This window comes from Platichthys flesus, chromosome 4, assembly GCF_949316205.1.
Source record: "Platichthys flesus chromosome 4, fPlaFle2.1, whole genome shotgun sequence".
Lineage (NCBI taxonomy): Eukaryota > Metazoa > Chordata > Actinopteri > Pleuronectiformes > Pleuronectidae > Platichthys > Platichthys flesus.
Genome location: NC_084948.1, coordinates 25,633,006 through 25,654,146, shown reverse-complemented (window position 1 = coordinate 25,654,146; position 21,141 = coordinate 25,633,006). Strand labels below are relative to the sequence as shown.

Sequence of the window (21,141 nt, the reverse complement as noted above, 5' to 3'; positions counted from 1 at the left end):
TAAACAACCTATTAGCTTAATGCATTGTTAAAAAAAAACATCTAAATTATATCATGTATGTCTTCATCAATCTGTAAAGGGTAAATCTCTGACAAAACCTGAAGGCATCTTTTTGTAAACACAATAGTGAGTCTATGACGCTGATCATCATTCTTTTATCCCTTTATCTGATTTATAAAGCAATTCCAAATGTCACATGTTCAGTCACTTCACAAATATCCCAAATAAATATATGTCTACACACAGTAGTTTATATTATTTTTTTTTTACCAAATATTGTGAATTATTGCTATTTGTTTTACCTCCCTTAATATGTGTCTTTATTTCCTTATTCGCTATCTGATTACTAACAACTATCAGAATATTGAGCCTACACCACTTATCTATTTACATTTTTGCTCAAAAATAAACAATAACAGATACAGAAATCATGACTACACAACACAAAGACAGTATCTACCTATTTATCTTTCTGTTTTTATTCTTTCTACCTCAATATTTTGTATTCTATTTTATTGTATTGTATTCAACTGTACCGGCTGCTATGACGACTTAATTTCCTTTCGGGGATGAATAAAGTTATCTATCTATCTATCTATCTATCTATCTATCTATCTACTTCTGAGGTGGCAGACAAATATTTGCAGGTATAATAATCAATCAGTCCTTCATAACGGTGCTTCTTTGCTCTCCTTACAGGGTTCATATCTATCTATCTCAAAGCCAAGACTGTGAACTCTATGTACTGTATTAATCAGGGATATAAATGTTTTTACAGTTTTTTATTACAATGTATAAAGCATGGATTTATTGTATCATTATTGTTGTTATAATTATTATTAACATAATTATTATTATTATTATGTAATTATCCTTTTTGTTGTTTTTAGTATTGGCGGATGTTCAACCTTCACTGACTGTGTTGGTTCTATGAGAAAACCACCAGAAGGGCCACAGATTTCAATCAGGCAAAGCGGAAGTCTGCTGTTTCCTGCCTGTAGTTGGGTCCTGCACAGCAGCCCGTGCGAGGTTGTCCTGGAGACCCCGCGCTGCCTGCTCCTCTATCGTCTCGGGTGAGTTTGTTATAAAACAGCATTTTTCTCTATTATTCCCCAAAACTCCGACTAACCTGCGACATTCCCGCACGGCCGAGCACCCGCGAGCTGCACCGCCGGCGCCATCGAGCCGCCCCGCCGCTGCACGGCCCGGCAAACATGCTCCTTTTCCAGCGAATTCCCAAGCATACCCCCCTCATCCAAGAGTATTCCAACATTAACTCATATTTTGCTTGCAGGGAGAGTCACATAGCTCGCTACGCCGCCTCGTCCGCGCTCCCCGGCCAACGACGCTGCCCTGTCCGGGGCTGAAGCCGAGCGCGGCGACGTGCGAAGCGGGTGTTTGCAATGTGTCCGTCGCTGGGTTTGTTTTGAATGTCAAAGGCTCGGAGCTAGCTGCGCGTCTGAATATTGTTGATAGCCGCTCGGGCTTAGCAGGGCTAGCTGGCTAGGCTAACGACGTCCAGCCCAGATGCATCAAAATGCTGAGAACGGAGGTAAAAGCAGCTTCTGCAATCTAACGTCAGAGTGAAGTCGTGTCTTCGGTCGGTTGCGTGGCGGTTTGATCGTGTGTATTGAAACGAATCGGTCAGATATGCACGGAAAGCTCGGTGAAAACACCAGCTAGCATGTAGCTAGCCGCTTGCAGCGTCTCCATTCATATCCTGCGCACTGGCTCTTGCTCGGACCCGAGTAATGGCTACGACCCGCTGCCTCTTTCGGGCAGCGGACCCGGGAGACGTCCCCGGCCGGAGCTCGGTAACAGTCTCCACTCGGTTATTCGGCGGCTTGTGGTGACCGCGTCGCTGGAAGTTTTTTGTTGCACGATTGCAGAGACTTTGGAGGTAAAAAAAAAAAAAAAATCCAGCGGCGGTCACATCCCCAGTCTGTGAAAACCGCGCGTTTTCAATTTGTTGTTATTTCTCATCCGTTGTTTCTCGGTGCGAAGCGAACACTTGTGCTGCTGGAGGGTTTTCTATTGTTACTGAAGGGTTTCTTTAAAAATGTATATAAAACACGACATGATGCAACCGGCGGTGAAGGTCTGCTCTTTCGTTGGGATGTAAACATGTAAAACTCGCACATTTAGTGCAGTTGTTAAAGTTCAATCTTTCTTGTTGCTCTCTGTGCTTTGCTTTATTCTCATAAAACGCTTCTAACTTAACGTCTGCCAGCAATATGTGATGTGATTTCATGTTTGGAGCCATTACTCCATATTTGAATTTGATTGTGAAACTCTAAAAAGAGCCATTTAAACAATAAGAATAACTTGAATAAGTCATTATTTTATAAAAAGCAACACACTAAGATTTGTGAGTTGATAGTTCTGTCTAACAATCCGAAAGTTGTAAGTTATAACATGATTATTAAATGATTATTAATAATGAATAACAATATGACGTGACTCAGTGTTAATGTCACAGTGAGGTTGATGAGCGTTTAAAAAAATCTCGCACTCATGGTTATTCATTATCAGATGTTGCTCATCCTGTCAGAGTACATGTTAAAAATCAGTGCCCAGACAACAAGGTACCACTCAAGAATCACACGGATAATATTATAGATGCTTGTGAACACAGGGTTTCAAATATTCTGACCTTTGGCAACAACCTTTTTTTTGGTATGGTGTTTTTAAGTGTATTAATAGTGAAGGATGTCACCGGACTTTAACACCTTGTTCATCTTTTCATCAGTTGTCATGGATGATGAAGACGGCAGGTGCCTTCTAGATGTAATTTGGTAAGTCACCGTTTGAGAAAGTGCTCTGTTGGTTTGACGTCGTTACTGCTCAGTCGTCTTTGACATGTTGTTTCCCTCCTGCAGTGACCCAGAAGCTCTCAATGACTTTCTTCATGGATCTGAGACCCATGTGAGTACAAGAGATATATTATTTTTCTTAAAGAAGTCACACCTTGAGATTTCTCTTTTCGCCCCCAATTAATGGATTTGTAATTGATGCGATGAGGAGGCTCGGGTGACTCCGTTCTTAGGTCACGTTCAGATTAGGCCTCAGTGAACCCTGAAACCCACCCACCCCCCCACTGCTTTTATTTACTTTTTCCCTTTTAACTGCTTTCTCTGCTTAATTATCGTCTTTGCTTTTGATTGCACTGTTTATGCTTTCAGCCTGCCTTCCCTTTTTATTAGGCCAATCCACAAAAAGAGACATGCTAATACTAACGCTTCCCAACCCTGAATTATTCCTTTCATTTTGCCCCTGCCCTCCCTTCGTCGCTTATCTTTTCGCTGTTTCTCAACGGTCTGGGTTCTCCTGACTGTGCTCTGTCCTTTCCTTGCCCTCCTCCTCTGTTTGATTGTCTGTGTATTTCTCTGTCCTTGTGGCTTTTGCCTGCTGGTTTGGGGGCCTTTGGTTTCTGTCTGTCCTATCATGGGTGGGTGTGTCTGTAGTTGGACACTGACGACCTTTTGGATGGTTCGAGTGACCCCTCCAGCTCGTTCTTCTCTACCACTGGGGTGAGTAACGTCCCCCAATCCTCCTCCCTCCGTTTTCTCTCCATCTATGTAGCATGCAACTCCAAATACCCTCCCTTCCCACTAACATACCTTCACTTTACAAGCTTTGATTTTGCTGCGATTTGACAAGAGGTTTTTGTGGGATTTTCATGAGTGCAATTCAGTGTTTAATTCTGTTTTGCTCCTCTGCATCACATATGTATCTAGCCATCAATATTCCTCCATCACCTGGTTTCACTTCTTTCCTGTGTCCTCTCCTCCTTTCCTTTTAAGGGCCATGTTCCAGAGGTCCAGCCTGCTGTCCAGCTGTCGGCCAGTGAGCCGGCAGGCCTCCCCAGAGTCAGTGTTGACCTGGACTTCCTGGAGGATGAAGACATCTTGGGAGGGTCCCCAGGTGGCGAGGGTGGGAGCAACGGCATTGGGTCGAACCACGAGCCGTGTGACATCCTGCAGCAGAGCTTGGCTGAAGCCAACATCACAGAGCAAAGCTTACAGGAGGCAGAGGCTGAGCTGGACCTGGGCTCCTTTGGAATTCCAGGCCTTACACAGGTGGTTCAGACGCTGCCTGATGCCAGCCTCTCTGGGGCTGGAGGCACTGCTGTAGGCATAGGTGTTGGTGTTGGGGGAGCAGCGACAATTTTCCCTGGGTCAGCCCCGAGCGCCACCGCTACTCCCCCCAATGCCACGGCCGACATGCTGGGGTCAGTGCTTGCTCAGCAGGGCCTTCAGCTTCAATCCCAGGTCATGAACAAGGCCATTAGTGTTCAGCCCTTTATGCAGCCTATGGGCCTGGGAAATGTGACGCTTCAACCCATTTCAAGTCTCCAAGGTCTTCCAAATGGGAGTCAGTCTGGACATTTGGGTATCGGACAGATTCAGGTTGTGGGTCAGCCCACAGTCATGACTATCAATCAGTCTGGGCAACAAATCTTGGCTAAAGCCATGGGAGGTTACCAGTTGCACCAGTCTGGGCCAGATATGTCAGGTGCTGGTTCTCAGGCGGGGCTTGGAGGCTCCGGAGGTGGACTTCTGATCCAAGGTAATAAAGCCACTTTGGGATCTCCAGCTTTAAATGGACCAGCTGTTTGTGTCAGCAGCACGAACAGCATCAGTGGCAGTACAATGACGGCTTCTGCTGGGCTTGTGGGCTTTGGCAGCAACACTCTAAGTTCAGGAATTGGACCTCAGACGCATAATCAAGGACAAATCATGCAGAACGTGATCATCCAACGCACACCGACACCCATTCAACCTAAACCCCCCCATGGGGGAGCCATCCAACCGAAAATGTTCAAACAGCAGTCACAGCCAACAGCCCAAACCCTGCAAAATGATGCCCACAAGGCTTTAGGGCATTCTCAGAATGTAGCCTTCCTGACAGGAAAGCCAGGCTCGAACGTTGTCCTAAGTACTCAAGCCACAACACAAGGCACCCAGTTTCAACAAGCCCTTTTCAAGCAACAAGCAGCACAACAATCTGGCAAGCCCCTCAGCGTACACTTGTTAAACCAATCAGGCAGCATCGTTCTTCCCCATCAGACAGTCCTGCAAGGTCAGAACCACCAGTTTCTCCTGCCACAGCTACAGGCAGGTGGGCAGATCCTGACTCAGCACCCTGGGGGGCACATCATAACTAGCCAGGGTCCTGGTGGGCAGCTCATTGCAAACCAGATTTTAACAAACCAGAATATCAACCTGGGTCAGATGTTGGCTTCACAGGGCCACCCTGGTGCCCATATCCTCTCTGGACCCATTCAGCTCCAGTCTGGCCAGATGGGCACATCCACCCTCTTTCAGATGCCTGTCTCATTGGCTCAGACTCAAAACCAGACACAGACTCACACAGTCTCGGGACATGCCCAAACTGTCATACAGGGCATGCCCATCCAGAATTCCCTGACCATGCTAAGTCAAGTGGAGGGTCTGAGCCCGGCAGTCACCCTTCAGCCTGCCCTGCAACCTCAGCCGGGCGGAGTCCCCAACAGCAGTGGCACAGGAGCAGCAACCATGGGTCAAGGCCAATCTGGAGAGTGTGTTACTGTTCTGGGCAGCTCCGCAGACCAGGCTGCTCATCCCAATCAGCAGCATTTGCAGCAGCCCTCCATTCTCACCATGCAACCTTCTGTGTCCGTGGCTATCACAGTACCCTCCTCTTCTCCGTCCATGTCTGTGTCCACCTCTTCCCCTGTCACAGCAATGGGGCTGGTCCCCCATCAGTCTCAGCACAGTCCAGGAAGGATACTGCTCACCAACCAGGGCTCCAGCATGATCTTGAGCCAGGAGTCTCTGCAGATGTTCCTGCAACAGGTTAGTGCTCCACTCTTTCTTTTGCGTTTGCTACAGTTGTGTAGAGTTAACATTGTTTCATAAGTCAAATAAATAACATGCACGGAGTGATATCTTGGTCTGACCTCTTTGGTTTACTATTTTACTCCCCCCCCCCTCCTTCCCTCCAACCCTCTTCCTCCTTCCCTCCTTCATCCTGAAATGGTAAACGTACTCCTATCAGGAGCAGCACCACCAAACAGAGAATGAGTCAACCCCCCCTGTGGGCGTACCAGCGTCCGTAATCGTCAGCAGCAACAGCATCACTGCTCTGGCCCCCGCTGTCAATGACAGCCAGTTAGCTGACTCTTGGGTGGGTCAGAGCCACAGTCCTTCCCCTGGCCCCTCCCACATGACAGCAGTGGTAAAGCAGGTAGAAGTGCCCCTTTATGTTAAGTCCCACCCCTACTTGTTGCCGCTGCTGCTACCCCAACGTTAGGGTATCTTACCTTTACCCATCACTGCTCTGTTCTTCTCCTCTGCATTCATTGTTGCTTCCATGCCTCTCATTGTTGCGCTGCAGATCCTAAATGAAAAAAATACTAATTTGCTTGCAGCTTTCTGTGTGTTTCTAACATTGCTTCATTGCCATCTATGTAAACAAGCATGACCATTATTCCAGTTTTTCATACATTGTGTCCTAGCCACTGTGCCATTTCAACATTTAACTTTATCAACCTCTATGGAGTCTGGAACTGAACTAAATTTAATTAACTTATTTGGTTTGTCTATCATTCATTCTATGCATTCTTTAACCGAGTCTAGAAACCATGCTCTTGCTTAATAACAGAGCTGGCAAGGTGTCAAGTGCACCTTGTTTACCTTTTTACTAACAATGATTTAATACACTCACCTTGCTCAATCAAATTTGATCAACTCACCTCCATCTTCTGCATCACTGACCAATGACTGATAAATCAATCCATACCTCTCAGCCCTGCACTTCTCATTTAGACGGTTGTGTCCTCACAGTGCCACTAGTCCTTGTAACCCCTAGTCTGACCAGTGTAACGACCCCAAAGCAAAATTACATGCTACCCTGACCCTGTCTCCCCCCCCCGTCCCCGAAGCCGCCAGATTACTTTCTACTTAACCATCACAAGCCCTGCAGATCTTGACTTCTTGCTAATGTCAACTGTTTTTTTCTTTTTGCCTCGCCAAATGATCATTGCTCTCTTTTTTTATCTGTAATCCTCCTCAAACACTAGAAAATAAATCATTGGGTTTCTACTCCTTTAACTTAAGCAGCTAATCGATTTGAAAGTCTAACATTTTGCTTTTGTATTGTTATTTGTGTTGTTTTACCCTAGTTGTGTTGTTTTTTATTGGGGTTGGGCGATATATAAATATGGTTAACTGAAAATTGGTGATATGATGTGTTTAAACCAGTATGAACGTTTTTGTGTTACATTATTGAAGATTGTATCTAATGCAATGCCAAACAGTGGAATATTGTCATTGCATATTTTACATACAGCCAAACACACATTTGGCCTCTTACTGTAATTTTTTACACAATGTAATTGAGATTGTGATAGAGACATATCACCCAGCCCCATTTTGTATATTGCTAATCTAGAGCCAAGCAATAGAATCACATTTCCTCTAAACTGTGTGCATGTAGAACTTGTTGTGCTTAATGTCCCTAAATGTTCTCTTGTCTTTATATTGTGTACATTCTTGACCCAGATACCTATATCAATATATTGTGATTCCACTTCTGCAGGTACCCTCTAGTGGACATCAGCAGCCCCTGAAGATCCAGAGCATGTCCCCGTCAACAGCCATGACAGCGCCCCCAGTGTCACTCAGCCCTCAGCCCTCCCAGTCTCCCCTCACTCTGAGCCAGCAGATCCAGTCACCGCTCCATCAGCAGCAGTCACGTCCTCCATCTCAGCCTCAGCCACAGTCTCAAACTCCCTCCCGCTCCTGCACGCCCTCGTCTCAGATCTTTATTCTCCACAACCAGATTACAGAATCTCCCCAAACTGTTTCGCAAGGCCAGCCGCAGCAGCCACACATTCAAGTTCAGCTTCAGCCGCGGCCAGCCTCTCAGCCGGCCCCCTATCAACAAGATATGCCTCCTAGGTCACAGTCACCTAAGCCTCCTCCGGCACCAACTGCACAGCACCAGTTCACTGCAGCTCCTGTCAGCACTTCTGCCCCTGCTGTCCTGAAAGCCCAGGTTCCCATCCCAGGTCTGACAGCAGAGCAGCAGCACCACCTGCAGCTAGTGGGAGCGCAGATTCAGACCCTGTCGGGCATCGCCCAGCCGTCACCTCAGCAGAAACAGTTACTGGATAAGCTGCACCAGGTAAAATTCCTTAAATGATCACTTATTATGGAATTTACATGGAATCAGCGGTTTCACCAATAAAGCTTTCATGATTTCAAAGTTGAATAATCTCTGCCAACTGCAAGTAACTTTGTGTCTTTTATCTGATGCTGCTCATACTGTAATAGATCTAGAAATTTGGCAGAAATCTTAGGTTGGTAGTTAGAATAAATGAGTATACTTTTGTATTCTTTAAAATTATTGTAGAACTCACCTGGAGATAAGATATGCAATTTATCTATCAATGTAAATTGGGAGTTTGTGTAAGCTCTTGTAAACATCATCGGTTCCTCTTCAGTTTCTTATTTAAAATGAAAAGCATGTTCGGATGTGTTTCCAGGTCCAGCAGAACATCATGCTGCAGGCTGCGCAGCCAGCTCAGCCTCAGCCCCAGCCCCAAGTCACCAGTCAGTTCAGTTCCCAGCAAGATGTGCCTGTCGATAAAGTTGTGATTACATCAACAAACAGCACTGGTACACCTGCTCAACTTCCGTCTTTGCTGCAGCCGACACCAGTGCTCGTCAAAACTCCGGCTACAGGTTGGAGGCAGTTTACTGTTGATGTAAATCCCAAGGATCCTGAATACTCGTTTAAAAATGTCTCTTTTTAACATGTTTCTTCTTATTTTAGCATCAAGTGACTTACAGGTATTCTCAGGAGCCCAAGGGCCAGCTGGAGCAATGGTGAATCAGACTGTCACTCCTGCAAGCCTTACCCAGCCTGCACAGGTAGGTTACACTACAAAGTTCCTCCAAGAACTCCCCCCTGGTCCTTATCATATATTTGTTATGTTTTATATTTATATATAATTTAAAAATTATGTTTTTCGCCACAGGTTCAGCCAAAGCCAGGAGTGATCAGCTCAGTTGGAGGGATGAGTCTGGGGAAAGGTGGGATGCAGATACAGGTGATGGGAGGTAGTCTGACTCAAATGCCTGCTCTACAGCCCCTAGCTCCAGCACAACCTCAGGTAAATAGGAGTGCGAAGAAAGTGCCTCTGTTTGAGTTCAGTCTGAAGGTTTTAATTCCTTGTTTTCATCTCTTCTCTTAACATCGCAGACAACAACAATGAATATGCCTTTCAGTGCAGAGCCCAGTAAAGAAGCCAGGTTCGTATGTCGGGCAATTTAAATGTTATTTTAACCCTCAAAGGGCAGTTTTCATTGAACAATATGTCTTTACATGCACGTGACTGCAGGATGCTAGAACAGCTGAGGAAACAGCAGGGTTCAGTACTTCACCCAAACTACAGTACTCCTTTCCACTCTATTGAGGACACACTGCACAGACTGCTGCCTTACCATCTCTACCAGGGAACTGCCAACTCCTCTGAAGACTATCAAAGAGGTAACAAGCCCCACAGTCTCTAGTGCTGGCAAAACACAGTTCTGTGCCCTAATTCAAGACTTTTATGAACTCTTTGGTTCTCTTGTGCACAGTTGATGATGAATTTGAGAAAGTCTCCTCTCAGCTGCTGAAAAGGACCCAGGCCATGCTGGATAAATATCGCCACCTGCTCTTTGCAGAGTCAAAAGTAAGTATTTGAACCAGCATTCAGAACAGAGGCCTTTTCGTGGTCTCCTTCTTCCTGAAATGATTTTGAACCGATTTGTTTTTGGCGTTTAAACCCGAGCAGAGACTGGGCCCCTCGGCAGAGATGGTGATGATCGACCGGATGTTCATACAGGAGGAGAAGGTTGCGTTGAGTCAGGATAGGATTCTGGCTAAGGAGAGACCAGGTACCCTACCACTGATTGTACATACGTGATTGTCTTCATCTAAATCACACTCTGGTTGTCTGTTTTTGCTGATGCTATTGTTCTTTTTATGTCATTGCAGAGGAGTTTGTAGCAAATGCTCGCTTGTTGGGGAGTGGAGTTTCATCCCAAGAGAAATCCGCTGCTGCTGAGCGCACGTCAGTTACTGGAGGTGTAACTGCTGCTGCTGCCCCCCCTCCAGCACCTCCTGCCCTAGTCCCTTTTTCAAACATCGTCCCAAACCCTCCCCCTGCACCCACCCCAGCTCCAGCTCCAACTCCAGCTCCTGCACCTGCTCCTCCTCCTGCTCCTAGCGCCTCTTCTGTCTCCCCTTTTCCTTCCACCAAACTAGTAATAAAGCACGGTGGAGGTGGAGCCTCTGTGTCGTGGTCCAGCAGCTGTCCACCACATCCGGCTGCACCGAGTAAGGCTGAACCCACCAGCCAGAGCTCCACCTTCGGTCGTGGGTCGGCAGCATCTTACTCGTCGTCGTCCTTCAACTCTCAAGCAGCCGACGATGATGACGCTGTCCCACAGAGAACCAGCAAACCGCCTATGAAGACCTACGAGGCTCGCAGGAGGATCGGCTTGAAACTGAAGATCAAGCAGGATCAAACCGGGTTCAGCAAGGTGGTCCATAACACTGCCTTAGACCCGGTGCACACACCTCAGCAGAGCAGCCAGTCCATATCTCAGCCTCAGCCTCAGTCGGCAGCTGCTGTACCACATCCAAAGTCCCACCCTGTATCTACCCCCTCTGCTTCAGTCATCAGAACTCAGCCCCCCGTATGCACTGCTTCTTCTGAATCATCAGTCCCCATTGCAACCACTCAATGTAACCCGACACTGAGAGGTAATTTTCCTCCCAATGCAGCCCCATCTTCCTCAACCTCTTCCTCTCATACCTCGTCAACCTCCTCCTCCTCCACTCAAATGAATGGGACATTAGATCATCACGACAGTGGTGGGGTCAAACACAATCCTGCCTCCACTGTCAATCCCTCGCCAACGACCTGCCGCCTCCCCCTTCGAAAAACCTATCGGGAAAACATTAGTCCCCGTGTCAGACCTGGTGTCCCCGGGGGAGGAGATGAAAGTTTGTCTTACCCCCGACCCACGCCATCACCCCCCAGGCACGAAGCCTCATCCCCCCCCTCAGAGCGGACAGTGATAGCCAGTGTGAAGGTGGAGAAAAGAGGCAGGGAGCCCTCGCACATTGAGTCGAGCCACGACAGGGGCCGTTTAGGGAGTGCAATGCAGGGGCTTGATGAAGTGGATGAGGTGTTTAACCGTGGTATGAAAACCACACAGCACCATCATCTTCCACAGCTCCTAGACAAGGAAGGGGCAAAGGAGAGAGTGGAGGAGCACGCAGACCCAGAGACAGATGTAAGTAAATACAAGAGGGCAGGCGGGAAAAATAGACATAGGGTCGGTGGGACGTTCAGAATGGACCAGCATGCCCCTGGGCCACCTTCTCCAGAGTCCTTCACACGAGACTCTATACTTCCTGCCAAACGCTGCAAATCGGACTCCCCTGACATGGATAACGCCAGCTTCTCCAGTGGCAGCCCCCCGGACGACTCTCTGAACGAGCATCTGCAGTGCGCCATCGACAGCATCCTGAACCTGCAGCAGGAGCCCTCTGCCCGGGGGCGCCACATTAAAAGCAACAGCAGGCACCACCAACACCACAGCCAGCGCCCAGGGAGCTCAGCAGCTTCATCCCACAGACCCTCAGTCCAGCCCCCCTCCTCTGCTTCCTCGTCCCCCTCCTTGGCCCAGCACCCTCAGGTCGGTGGCCGTGGCCACAATGGCAGCCTGGTGCCCCAGACTCAAAGTAGATAACAGCCCCTCAGCCCCAGGCCGGACTGACAAGTGGGAGCTAAGAGACAGATTTGGAGGCAGGTGAAGAGGGTCACTGTGAAAACAGTATCACTGTACTACTCTGCCAAGCTGTGTTGGTTTTGTTTGTCCATTTGAATTGTCCAGACATTTCTCTGTCACTTACAGCCTGAGGCAGACCCATCATGTGTGCGGTCTAAGGTAAAACAGCCTCCGTGAGCTGCAGACTTGACGATGCCTGTCGCTTTGTATGTGTCCTGTCGAGAAACCAGATGAAACTGTCCCTGAGGTTAATGTTCTCTGTTCATACATTCCTTTCACGTGGCCTGAGCACCGGTCCACAACGGTTCATCTCCTGATTCAAACAGTTTCCCAATGAGCATCAGGCAACTTGGTTCAACAGTTCAAAGGTCAACAAAGGTCTTTTTAAATTGGTTTCCTGCAGCTGAGATGTGAAACAATATAACCAGGTTCATGCTGTGATAGGTCAAAATACTCAGTGTCTTCCTTAACCAACCAAATTGAATGCTCTTATCATGAAGGTAATTTGGCTTCACTGATGCTTAAATGACACTTTTCTCTTTCTTTAAGCATCATCCTACATTATACATGTATTTCATATAAACATCAGGTGAATTTCACAATAAATCTTGTTACGGAAATTGTGATGCTGTTTTTCCTGTTGACTGCTCGTGGGAACTGTGTCAAGATGTAAATGAACTCGTGAGGAAATTCAGTTTAGTCTCTGCATTTTAATGTCGGACAGATTTCCAGATTCTTGTTTTTAGATGACGCCTTCACTCACACTTGCCCCCCCCCCCCCCCCCCCCCGTTACTCACAGGTTTAGGACTTCATGCATTTTAGTCAGCAGGGGGCAGGCCGGTTTTTAACTGTCGATTTTCTGTGTTCTCAAGTCTGTTTGTTTCATATTTCTGCAACTGTGTCCCTGCCTCCTGTGTGTGTGTGTGTGTGCGTGTGTGTTTGTTTTTTTTAAGCCTGTTGGACAATTCAAACATAAACACAGCACAAGCATTGAAATGGAAAAAAGGAACAATAATATTGTACAAAAAAGGCCGTGAGAGAATTTGAAGTATAGTATTACAGATTAATTTTGTATTGTATTTATTGTGTATATTGACACTTTTTAAAAAGAAATGTACATTTAGTAAAACTGTAAATTAAACCTTGCTTCTTTTATGAATCACTGCAGGTCCCCCTGTCATTTGTCCAGTTGTTTCTTAATCGTCAGGCTGCATTCCTCTGAGTGATGAATGATGGCGGGAGGGGGTGGTGGGAATGGTGACGGCGGCGGGGGGGTTTGTTCTCTATCAGGCAGCCAGCAGGTGGTGCATGGAAGTGGGAAAGTAGGGCTTGTTTGTTCGCTTGAGTGCCTGGAGTGTCCATGGAGTTTGGGAGAGGAGGAGTTACAGAGGGGTAAAGCTATCACATCTGTAAACGTATGACATGTTGCAGTAGTCTGAATGGGAGGGGGGGGGGACAGAAAAATGTAGAAGGGTGCAGCACGAGGCTGTGTTCATCGCTCTAATTATGCATAAGTAGACAGTGAGGTTATGTCATGTTTATTGGAGGAAAAAAAACGACTCCACCCAAATTATTTATTCACAACCCCCCCCCCCCAGGGCCCCCCTCCTCCAGCTCCACACCCTCTGACCACAGCTCATCCCTGCCCTGAGCCCAGTGTTAGTGCTGCCCACAGCGTCGCTCGGCATCCCTGGAAGAGGAGGTGCATTCAACTCGGAGAAGTTTGCCTCTGCGTAGTGTGTGTGTCTCTCTGTGTGTGTCTCTGTGTGTGTCTGTGTGTGTGCTCCTTCAGCAAGCAGAGTAAGGATCCACGCCAGATTTGGAGCTCATCTGAAATACATTAAACTCTGGAGAAGAACGCTCCTCTGTAGTCCCGCTGCCCTGACGCTCTGCTGAGAGCTCCCATTCGCTGTCAGAGGTACACCCATACAAGTAGCTGCAGCTCCTCCAGCAGACTTCACTTTTTGTGTCAAAATATTTTTCCACACTCCAGAGGGCAAGAGAGAGAGAGAGTGGAAGAAGTCTGAGCTTTCTCCACAAGAACTTGGTAACTATTGCTTTTCAAAACTTTAAATATGATTAGATCAGCCAGCTTGAATCTGTACTTTTACTCAAATATATCCAGGTTGTGATGCAGCAGAGGAAACCAAGGTTTAATGGTATTTAGTAAGTATCAGTGCTGTCTATAAACTTGTCAATAGTCATTTTCCATTCCTTCTTTCCGATGCTCTATCACTCCTCTGTTGCTTAATGCTCCTGGAGGCTACAATTAAAATACGTTTCTTGATCCAAATCCAAAAACTGTTGCAATGTGGTTCACGAACCCACAAGGCACTTTTTCCAATGTCGTTTAACTTCAGAACTTCATCCCAGTTGATCCTTAACCAAACTTAAAATCTCTGGGGAAGCCTGAAATCAACTCATACCCACACGGCTCTGCTGGCACAAAGCTGTTTTTTATGAAATGGTTTGGGCAAATCACATTTAATGTCTCCTCTGTAGATCCCCGGGGTTCGCCATTTTGACGAGAACCCTGTCCACACAAGTCTTGTGATTAGTCTGTGCTGGGCTGCCTCGTCTCCTCTGGGCAGATTTTTCCTTTAATCCTTGTTCAAGTGGGACTTTTAAGAGAGAAGCTCTTCATAGATGAGTTACCGTCTGCTGATGCATGTCTTACTCTTGTTTCTGCTTCTAATAATGAGCTGCGACTTCAAATCCCAACCCAGTGTCTCTGGTTATCTAAGCAGAATAGGAAAAGGTTCTCATTTTAAGGGGTTAAATGGGTTAAATGAGTTTTTCCTTGTATAGTCTTCGTCTAGAGGTCTTTTTCTATACCTGGGGATTGAGCCGTGCACGTATACATGGGATGAAAGGAATGTCTTACTCATTTCGCTGTAAAGCAGTGAGCTGTGTCTGTGCCCGACACAGGGCTGGGTTTGCAAGTTTTCCAGCATGAACACCACTTTTTTCCAGGCATGCTTGGACAATGCTTGGCTCGCTCCTGGTGGGCTGAGGCTTACACCAGATTCCACATCCTTACTCTAGGTTGCGGCAGATCTTGATCACCGGGGTCCAGACACACAAAGAAACCGTTTAGCCCCCTGGATTAATCTCAATTGGATTAACCTCTACCTTTTGTCATTCCAGGAAATATAAATATTCAGGGGGAGCTCCCGACTTGCAAAGAATCCTCATCCCTATCGTTCCTCTTGGCGTGCGCCAAGGAGGCTTCAAGGCCGAGGGAGCAGCAGTCGCGTAAATACAGGAAACATCTGAAGACTTTCCAGGGCTCAGCCAGAGGAAATACAGCTCTGAACAGCAGACGCAACTCTGTCCGTGATTATTGTAGGAGAATCACAATCTCATTAGTCGATTCAGGATGTCACGCTGGGGCCGAAAAAATGTGAAGAAAGCGCCGGAGGTGATCCGCACTGTGACCGAAGGGCTCAAGTCCCTGTATCGCAAGAAGCTGATGCCTCTGGAGGAGTACTATGGCTTCCATGACTTCCACTCCCCCAGTCTGGAGGATGCAGATTTCGATAACAAGCCCATGGTGCTGGTGGTGGGCCAGTACTCCACAGGGAAGACGACGTTCATCAAGTAAGACATTACACCTCTGCATCGGACGTGCAACCTGTTCACTAGTGTGTGAGTGTTACGTTTATTCAAGTGTGAGTAATGAAGGAAATCACAAGTTTTGTTTGTGACTGGCAGGTATCTACTGGAGCAGGATATTCCCGGGAGCAGGATCGGACCCGAGCCCACCACCGACTGCTTCACCGCCATCATGCATGGCGAGGTGGAGGGGGTCATCCCCGGGAACGCCCTCATTGTGGACCCCAACAAACCTTTCCGTAAACTCAACCCGTTCGGAAACACCTTCCTCAACAGGTGAGCTGTGTGAAGAGTCCACTGAGGCAGCCAGATACACATCAGGGAGAAATGGGCCGACTCCATCAGGGAGCCCATACAGGGAATGGAGAGATAACAGACATGTTTTTCAGCTCTTTGGAATTTCAAGTGCTTGTGCCAATTTTCAGAGCGGGGAGGCACTCGCCTTATTTGTGGAAAAACTGAGAAAGGGAGCGATATCACCCGAGAGGATGACGAACGCTAAAGCTCTCTGGCAGGAACTGCAATGTACGCAAGTTCAAAGTGGAGGTCAGAGGCCTCCACACCCCCACTCCACACCCCCCCTTGGGGCAGAGACAAACAAATGAAGTCACACACGTTATGAGAATCTGTGAATCTTGACACTGGAGGTCACCGTCTCTGCTGCCAGATTTCTGTTTGTTTTTCCACTTTTGTAAACCAAGAAAGTCAAATATCCGACAACAGAGCACTTTTATCTACTAGCAGGGGAACATGAGGGAACAGGCCTGACGTGAGAGGCTCATACAGTGAACTCCTGTTAATGCGTCTCCAACATGGAGCTCCGATGCCAGTTTTCCAGCAGAGACCTTCCCTCCCTCCTCAGGGTGTGTTTGCGTACGTATTTGCGTCTCTCCTTCTGCGTTGACTTCCTGCTCCGAGAGCCGCTGGGCTCGTTAAGCTCATGAGCTACAGGAAGTGGTGTTGTTGTTCTAGGCCACACATCGTTAGCAGACCTTATTGTTTGATTCTGGCACAAGTGGTAATTTTCCTTCAGGAAGCGTCGAGCAATGAGAGGCCTAGTTGCACACAATGGCCTGCAGAGAGGGGGTGGGGGGGGTGGGGGGGTCGGGAGAGGGCAGCGTCCGATCTGCCCCTGACATCAATTTGGCCTCTTTGATACCAGTTAACCATTTGGCACATGATTTAGATTCTTTCCATCGACGCTGACAGAGCTTCCTACAAGAGCGACCTCTGTGAACTTTGTCATGTTGTTATGTGAGTGTTCTTCTTTCGACCAATCAGGTTCCAGTGTGCCCAGATGCCCAACCAGGTCCTGGAGAGCATCAGCATCATCGACTCCCCGGGGATCCTGTCCGGGGCCAAGCAGAGAGTGAGCCGAGGTATGAAGAGCAGAAAAGGTGAGGAGAGGGCATGGGGGGGGGTCCCTCAGAGACACAACATCCCCTGAGCATCGTCTCACCAACTCATCTCATTGGCACGCCTGGCTAACTCCTGGGAGTAGTTTGCTCTGTCACAATAACACTTGGCAGCGGGACGAGAAACCTTCTCAGCAGAACGCGGCAGCAGTAAAATCATAATCAGGAGCAGAGACAGAAGTGAAACCTGTCAGCACATCTGGAGAAATAACCACCACCATCATCATCATCATCATCTCACTCTTCATCCACACGTCGAGTAACCCACCGTTCAATTCAATCTGCATGAGCAACTAACAAGTTTAAATAAAGTTTCCTCAGTGAACTCTGCTCGGGTCAGCCCAGCAGATTCCAGGTTTTGAAATATCTGACAGACGAGATTCATTTCTTCCCCGGAAAAAAACAACGATGCACAGAATGTTGTTTGTGGATTTCACAACAATAAATTAATCTTTGTACAGTATTTCATTCAATATGTTAGAACAATTTTGAAACAATGTCCCAGTTGTTCGGGACAATCCAAAAGATTTCTTACGTATTTAAGTCACATTAAAAAAAAGAAGTGCTGTACAATAAAAGAAGATCCAATAAACATAAAAAGTCCCAAAAATACAAGAGAAAAGTTAAATAAAATAAAAGTCTAACATAATATAAATTTGTAAATGCTATGATGTGAATAGAAGCAACTTTAGATTATGATTGTAAATCAATTATCTGTATAATTTGGGTGAACTGACCCTTTTGAGAATGAACAAATTAAGCCCCCCCCCAAAAAATAAAGTGGTTTTATTTGGCTGCTATTTTAAATGTATAAGATATAATATAGATTTGTCTGTGATGTGTGTTACATGAGGTTTGAGGTGCACACAGCAGATGTGTGAAGGGTTTGTGTCTGTGTCGACCTTCTCTCCACCCTCTCCTGCCTCCTGTGTTTACGAGATGAAGACAGCAATGCAGATTCCTTTTGTTCGATATTCATCATGTCCGTTCAAACAGGCTATGACTTCCCAGCCGTGCTGCGCTGGTTTGCTGAACGCGTGGACCGCATCATCCTGCTCTTCGATGCCCACAAGCTGGAGATATCCGACGAGTTCGCCGAGGCCATCGGCGCCCTGAAGGGCAACGAGGACAAGCTGCGCGTGGTGCTCAACAAGGCGGACATGGTGGGCACCCAGCAGCTGATGCGGGTGTACGGTGCTCTCATGTGGTCCCTGGGGAAGGTGTTCAACACCCCCGAGGTCCTGCGCGTCTACATCGGCTCCTTCTGGTCAGAGCCCCTGATGGTCACGGACAACCGTAAGCTGTTTGAGCTGGAGGAGGAGGATCTGTTCGCTGACATCCAAAACCTTCCTCGCAACGCCGCCCTACGCAAACTCAACGACCTGGTCAAGAGGGCACGTCTGGTTCGGGTGTGTATCTGTATCTCTGGTATTTTTTTTACCACTCCTCACGACACAAGTGTTAAAATGTTTGCTGTGCTCTTCCTTCTCCCAGGTCCATGCCCACATCATCAGCTACCTGAAGCAGGAGATGCCCTCTGTCTTCAGAAAAGACAATAAAAAGAAGAATCTGATCTACCAGCTGCCAGTGATTTTCTCCAAGATCCAGCTGCAGCACAACATTTCAGCTGGAGACTTCCCCGACTGTACTAAGATGCAGGTGAGTCAGAGTCCTCATGTTCTCACCGGTGTGAACATCTGGGGGGCAAATGTGTGAAGACTTCTCTCTAATTACACCGTAACCAAACTTTACACAAAGTATTCTGACTAACACGTTTTTTTTATTTCCTTTTTTTTCAAGGAGCAACTGATGGTTCACGACTTCAGCAAATTCAAAACCTTGAAGCCCCATCTGATGGCCGCCTTGGACGAGCTGCTCGCCTCCGACATCGCCACGCTGATGCCCCTCCTGCGGCAGGAGGAGCTGGAGGCAGGTGAGCAGCCAGGCGTGCAGGGGGGGGCCTTCATGGGGACCCGCGTGGGCCCGTTCAACGAGGGCGACCCCTTCGCCGAGGAGAACGGAGAGGGGGGCGATGGGGAGGAGGAGGACTGGGTGGTGACCAAAGACAAGCCCAAGTACGATGAGATCTTCTATAACCTCGCTCCCAACGAGGGGAAGCTGAGCGGCCCCAAGGCGAAGGACTGGATGGTGAGCTCCCGCCTGCCCAACTCGGTGCTGGGGCGCATCTGGAAGCTGTCGGACGTGGACCACGACGGGATGCTGGATGATGAGGAGTTTGCCCTGGCGAGCCACCTGATCGAGGTCAAGCTGGAGGGCCACGGTCTTCCCCCGGAGCTCCCCCACCGCCTGATCCCCCCCTCCAAACGCAGGCAGAAGGGCTCTGATGCATAGACACAAGCCCCTGAAAGAGACTATCCTCTACCAGCCGTCACATTTCTGCACCTGTTCCTATTCGCTCTTGTCCCCCCCCCCCCCAGACCAATGTCCAAAAAGTGTATGTGACATGTTCACCTTTTTCCTCTGAGACTGATTTTCTCTTGTACCATGAAACAAACTGTATTTAAAGTGTAAGGCTTGCATTTGGTTTACTGCAACAACCTAAAGAAAAAATATTACGTATTTAGACATCACACGGGTCTGGTTGCTTCTTCCTCTTGGCTCCGGCCATTTTGCTTCTTATTATGAACTTTAAAAAAAGAAGATATATCCACTTGTGTTGCTGAGCAGAAGCAGATGAAGGCAGGCGCCCTCTAAGCGAGCAGTACTCAACATGTCGTTCACAGCAAAACTGCATAAGAACCATTCACGAAGACTAATTCCAATCACAAGACTTGTTGTTTATTCTTCTTTTCGACTCCAACTGGCAGCACACGTCTAATAACCTGAACGCATTTCACTTTGCCGCTTTGCACGCCCCAGTTTCCTGCTGACTCTATATCTTACTTTTTGTGTAATTGTTGCTGTTTTGTTTGTGCAGACCTCAGTTAAAGAACACGACGTGCTGAGATTACATGCTGAATAACTGGTATATCACTGACTACTGTACACAGCTCCACCAAATGTTAACTTTTATTGTAACCAAATAAAGATTCTCTGACTGTGCCCCGTCTCTGTTGTGATTCTTTTGTAAGATTCAAAGTTTTAAATAGTGAAGAAACATTGAGGAGGATTCTAAACCTTGAACAAAAGGGGACATTGTGCAGAAGTGATCGCTGGGCTGCTTCTCCCTTGGATTTTCGTTTCTATCCAGCTCAGTTGGTTTCTCGGTGACAGACCAGATAAACAGTGACTCACACTCTCCCCCTGCCAAGTCCCCATACCACCATTTTCCGAGGCTCTCCTTCCCACCAGCCGCAACCTTTCCCCCTCTGCCCGTCCTTCTACCACACACTGAAGCACAGTCCTGTTCCTCCTCATCCCCGCACAGATCAACACCCTCACTCTAACCTCTGGCCTCATCCTGTGTAAACTGTGTGCTGCTGAAGTATGTGTCCTGTATTGAGATGCGTGTGATTCACATTTGGCTTCCAAGATTTTGCAAAGGAAGGGGTGGCCTCCTCCCCGCCTCCTTGTTCCACTCCTCCATGGAAAGAAACACAAATGAGAAACAGCTCTCCCCTCTCCGCCATCTCTCTCTCTCTGGCTCACAGTGACTCACATGTGAGGAATGTGGTGGGCTGGGCCACGAGTTATTAATATCTCCCTTTCCAAGGGTCTGCTAAGGTTCCTCAGGCTTGTGCACAGGATCCAGACACTGTACCTTTATGAAAGGGTTTAACAGCATCCCCTATTTGGAGTGTGTTGCTGTGTAAGAGCTGCTTCACCACACCCTCTCCTGTGAAAGTGTGTGAGAGTAACAGTGAGAGGTTATGAGAGGGGGAAGACGTCTAGTAGAGGGGACAACAAACCCTGGTGCAGTGGGAGTGGAGATATGGATCCTTGACTTGATTTCTTGTATATTTTCAAATAATCTGCCTTCGACGCCATTTTGGAGAGCAGGGTAAAAAGACTCCCCACAGCAGCTTGAACAATGCCCGCCTGTTATGTAATTAGTCTGTGCTGAGTCATACATCTGTATGTGTTGCTCCAGTCGAGCTGCACGGTGCCAACACAGCTCTGAGGTTCAGGGTGCAGAGAGGAGAACCCCAACACCCCCCCCCCCCACACACACACACACACACACAACAACGACAGACATCCCCCTACAGTGGAGCTTAGTCAACGGAACCGGGGTCTCCTCATACGTCACTGGGAGCTTACAGGGGGAATTCCTCCTCCCCTGGAAAAGCAGGGACACTGGAGGTCAGCAGCTCTG

At 47.7% G+C, this 21,141-nt stretch overlaps 2 protein-coding genes across 6 annotated transcripts; both read left to right on the top strand.

Moving 5' to 3' along the window:
- Window positions 1-967: 967 nt before the first annotated feature.
- bicra (BRD4 interacting chromatin remodeling complex associated protein) lies at window positions 968-12,997 on the top strand. Of its 4 annotated transcripts, none has more exons than XM_062385561.1 (14): window positions 968-1,073; window positions 2,750-2,795; window positions 2,880-2,925; window positions 3,804-5,837; window positions 6,040-6,228; window positions 7,582-8,169; window positions 8,531-8,729; window positions 8,821-8,918; window positions 9,026-9,160; window positions 9,250-9,299; window positions 9,389-9,537; window positions 9,630-9,724; window positions 9,824-9,929; window positions 10,030-12,997. In XM_062385561.1, exons 2-14 carry the CDS (start codon window positions 2,755-2,757, stop codon window positions 11,793-11,795), a joined length of 5,496 nt encoding a protein of 1,831 aa, XP_062241545.1. In that variant the 5' UTR covers window positions 968-1,073; window positions 2,750-2,754; the 3' UTR covers window positions 11,796-12,997. The 4 variants fall into 4 exon arrangements, with proteins under 4 accessions (XP_062241545.1, XP_062241544.1, XP_062241543.1 ...); XM_062385560.1 differs by having other exon boundaries at window positions 8,510-8,729; window positions 9,827-9,929; XM_062385559.1 differs by having other exon boundaries at window positions 8,510-8,729.
- A 510-nt stretch (window positions 12,998-13,507) lies between these two features.
- ehd2b (EH-domain containing 2b) lies at window positions 13,508-19,928 on the top strand. 2 transcript variants are annotated; one of them, XM_062386348.1, is made up of 7 exons: window positions 13,508-13,882; window positions 14,983-15,435; window positions 15,550-15,726; window positions 16,732-16,829; window positions 17,862-18,274; window positions 18,360-18,524; window positions 18,666-19,928. In XM_062386348.1, the coding sequence occupies exons 2-7, from the start codon at window positions 15,215-15,217 to the stop codon at window positions 19,215-19,217; spliced, it is 1,626 nt and encodes a 541-aa protein (XP_062242332.1). In that variant the 5' UTR covers window positions 13,508-13,882; window positions 14,983-15,214; the 3' UTR covers window positions 19,218-19,928. The 2 variants fall into 2 exon arrangements, with proteins under 2 accessions (XP_062242332.1, XP_062242331.1); XM_062386347.1 differs by having other exon boundaries at window positions 16,732-16,847.
- Window positions 19,929-21,141: the final 1,213 nt, after the last annotated feature.

Bases quoted from the DNA above. Each gene is read 5' to 3' on its own strand.
- bicra (XM_062385559.1), top strand. From the start codon at position 2,755: ATGGATGATGAAGACGGCAGGTGCCTTCTAGATGTAATTTG. The intron at 8,919-9,025 runs GTAGGTTACACT...TTTTCGCCACAG, and splicing joins GCCTTACCCAGCCTGCACAG to GTTCAGCCAAAGCCAGGAGT. The intron at 9,725-9,823 runs GTAAGTATTTGA...TTTAAACCCGAG, and splicing joins TGCTCTTTGCAGAGTCAAAA to CAGAGACTGGGCCCCTCGGC.
- ehd2b (XM_062386347.1), top strand. From the start codon at position 15,215: ATGTCACGCTGGGGCCGAAAAAATGTGAAGAAAGCGCCGGAGGTGATC. The intron at 15,436-15,549 runs GTAAGACATTAC...TGTGACTGGCAG, and splicing joins GGGAAGACGACGTTCATCAA to GTATCTACTGGAGCAGGATA. The intron at 16,848-17,861 runs GTGAGGAGAGGG...CCGTTCAAACAG, and splicing joins AGGTATGAAGAGCAGAAAAG to GCTATGACTTCCCAGCCGTG.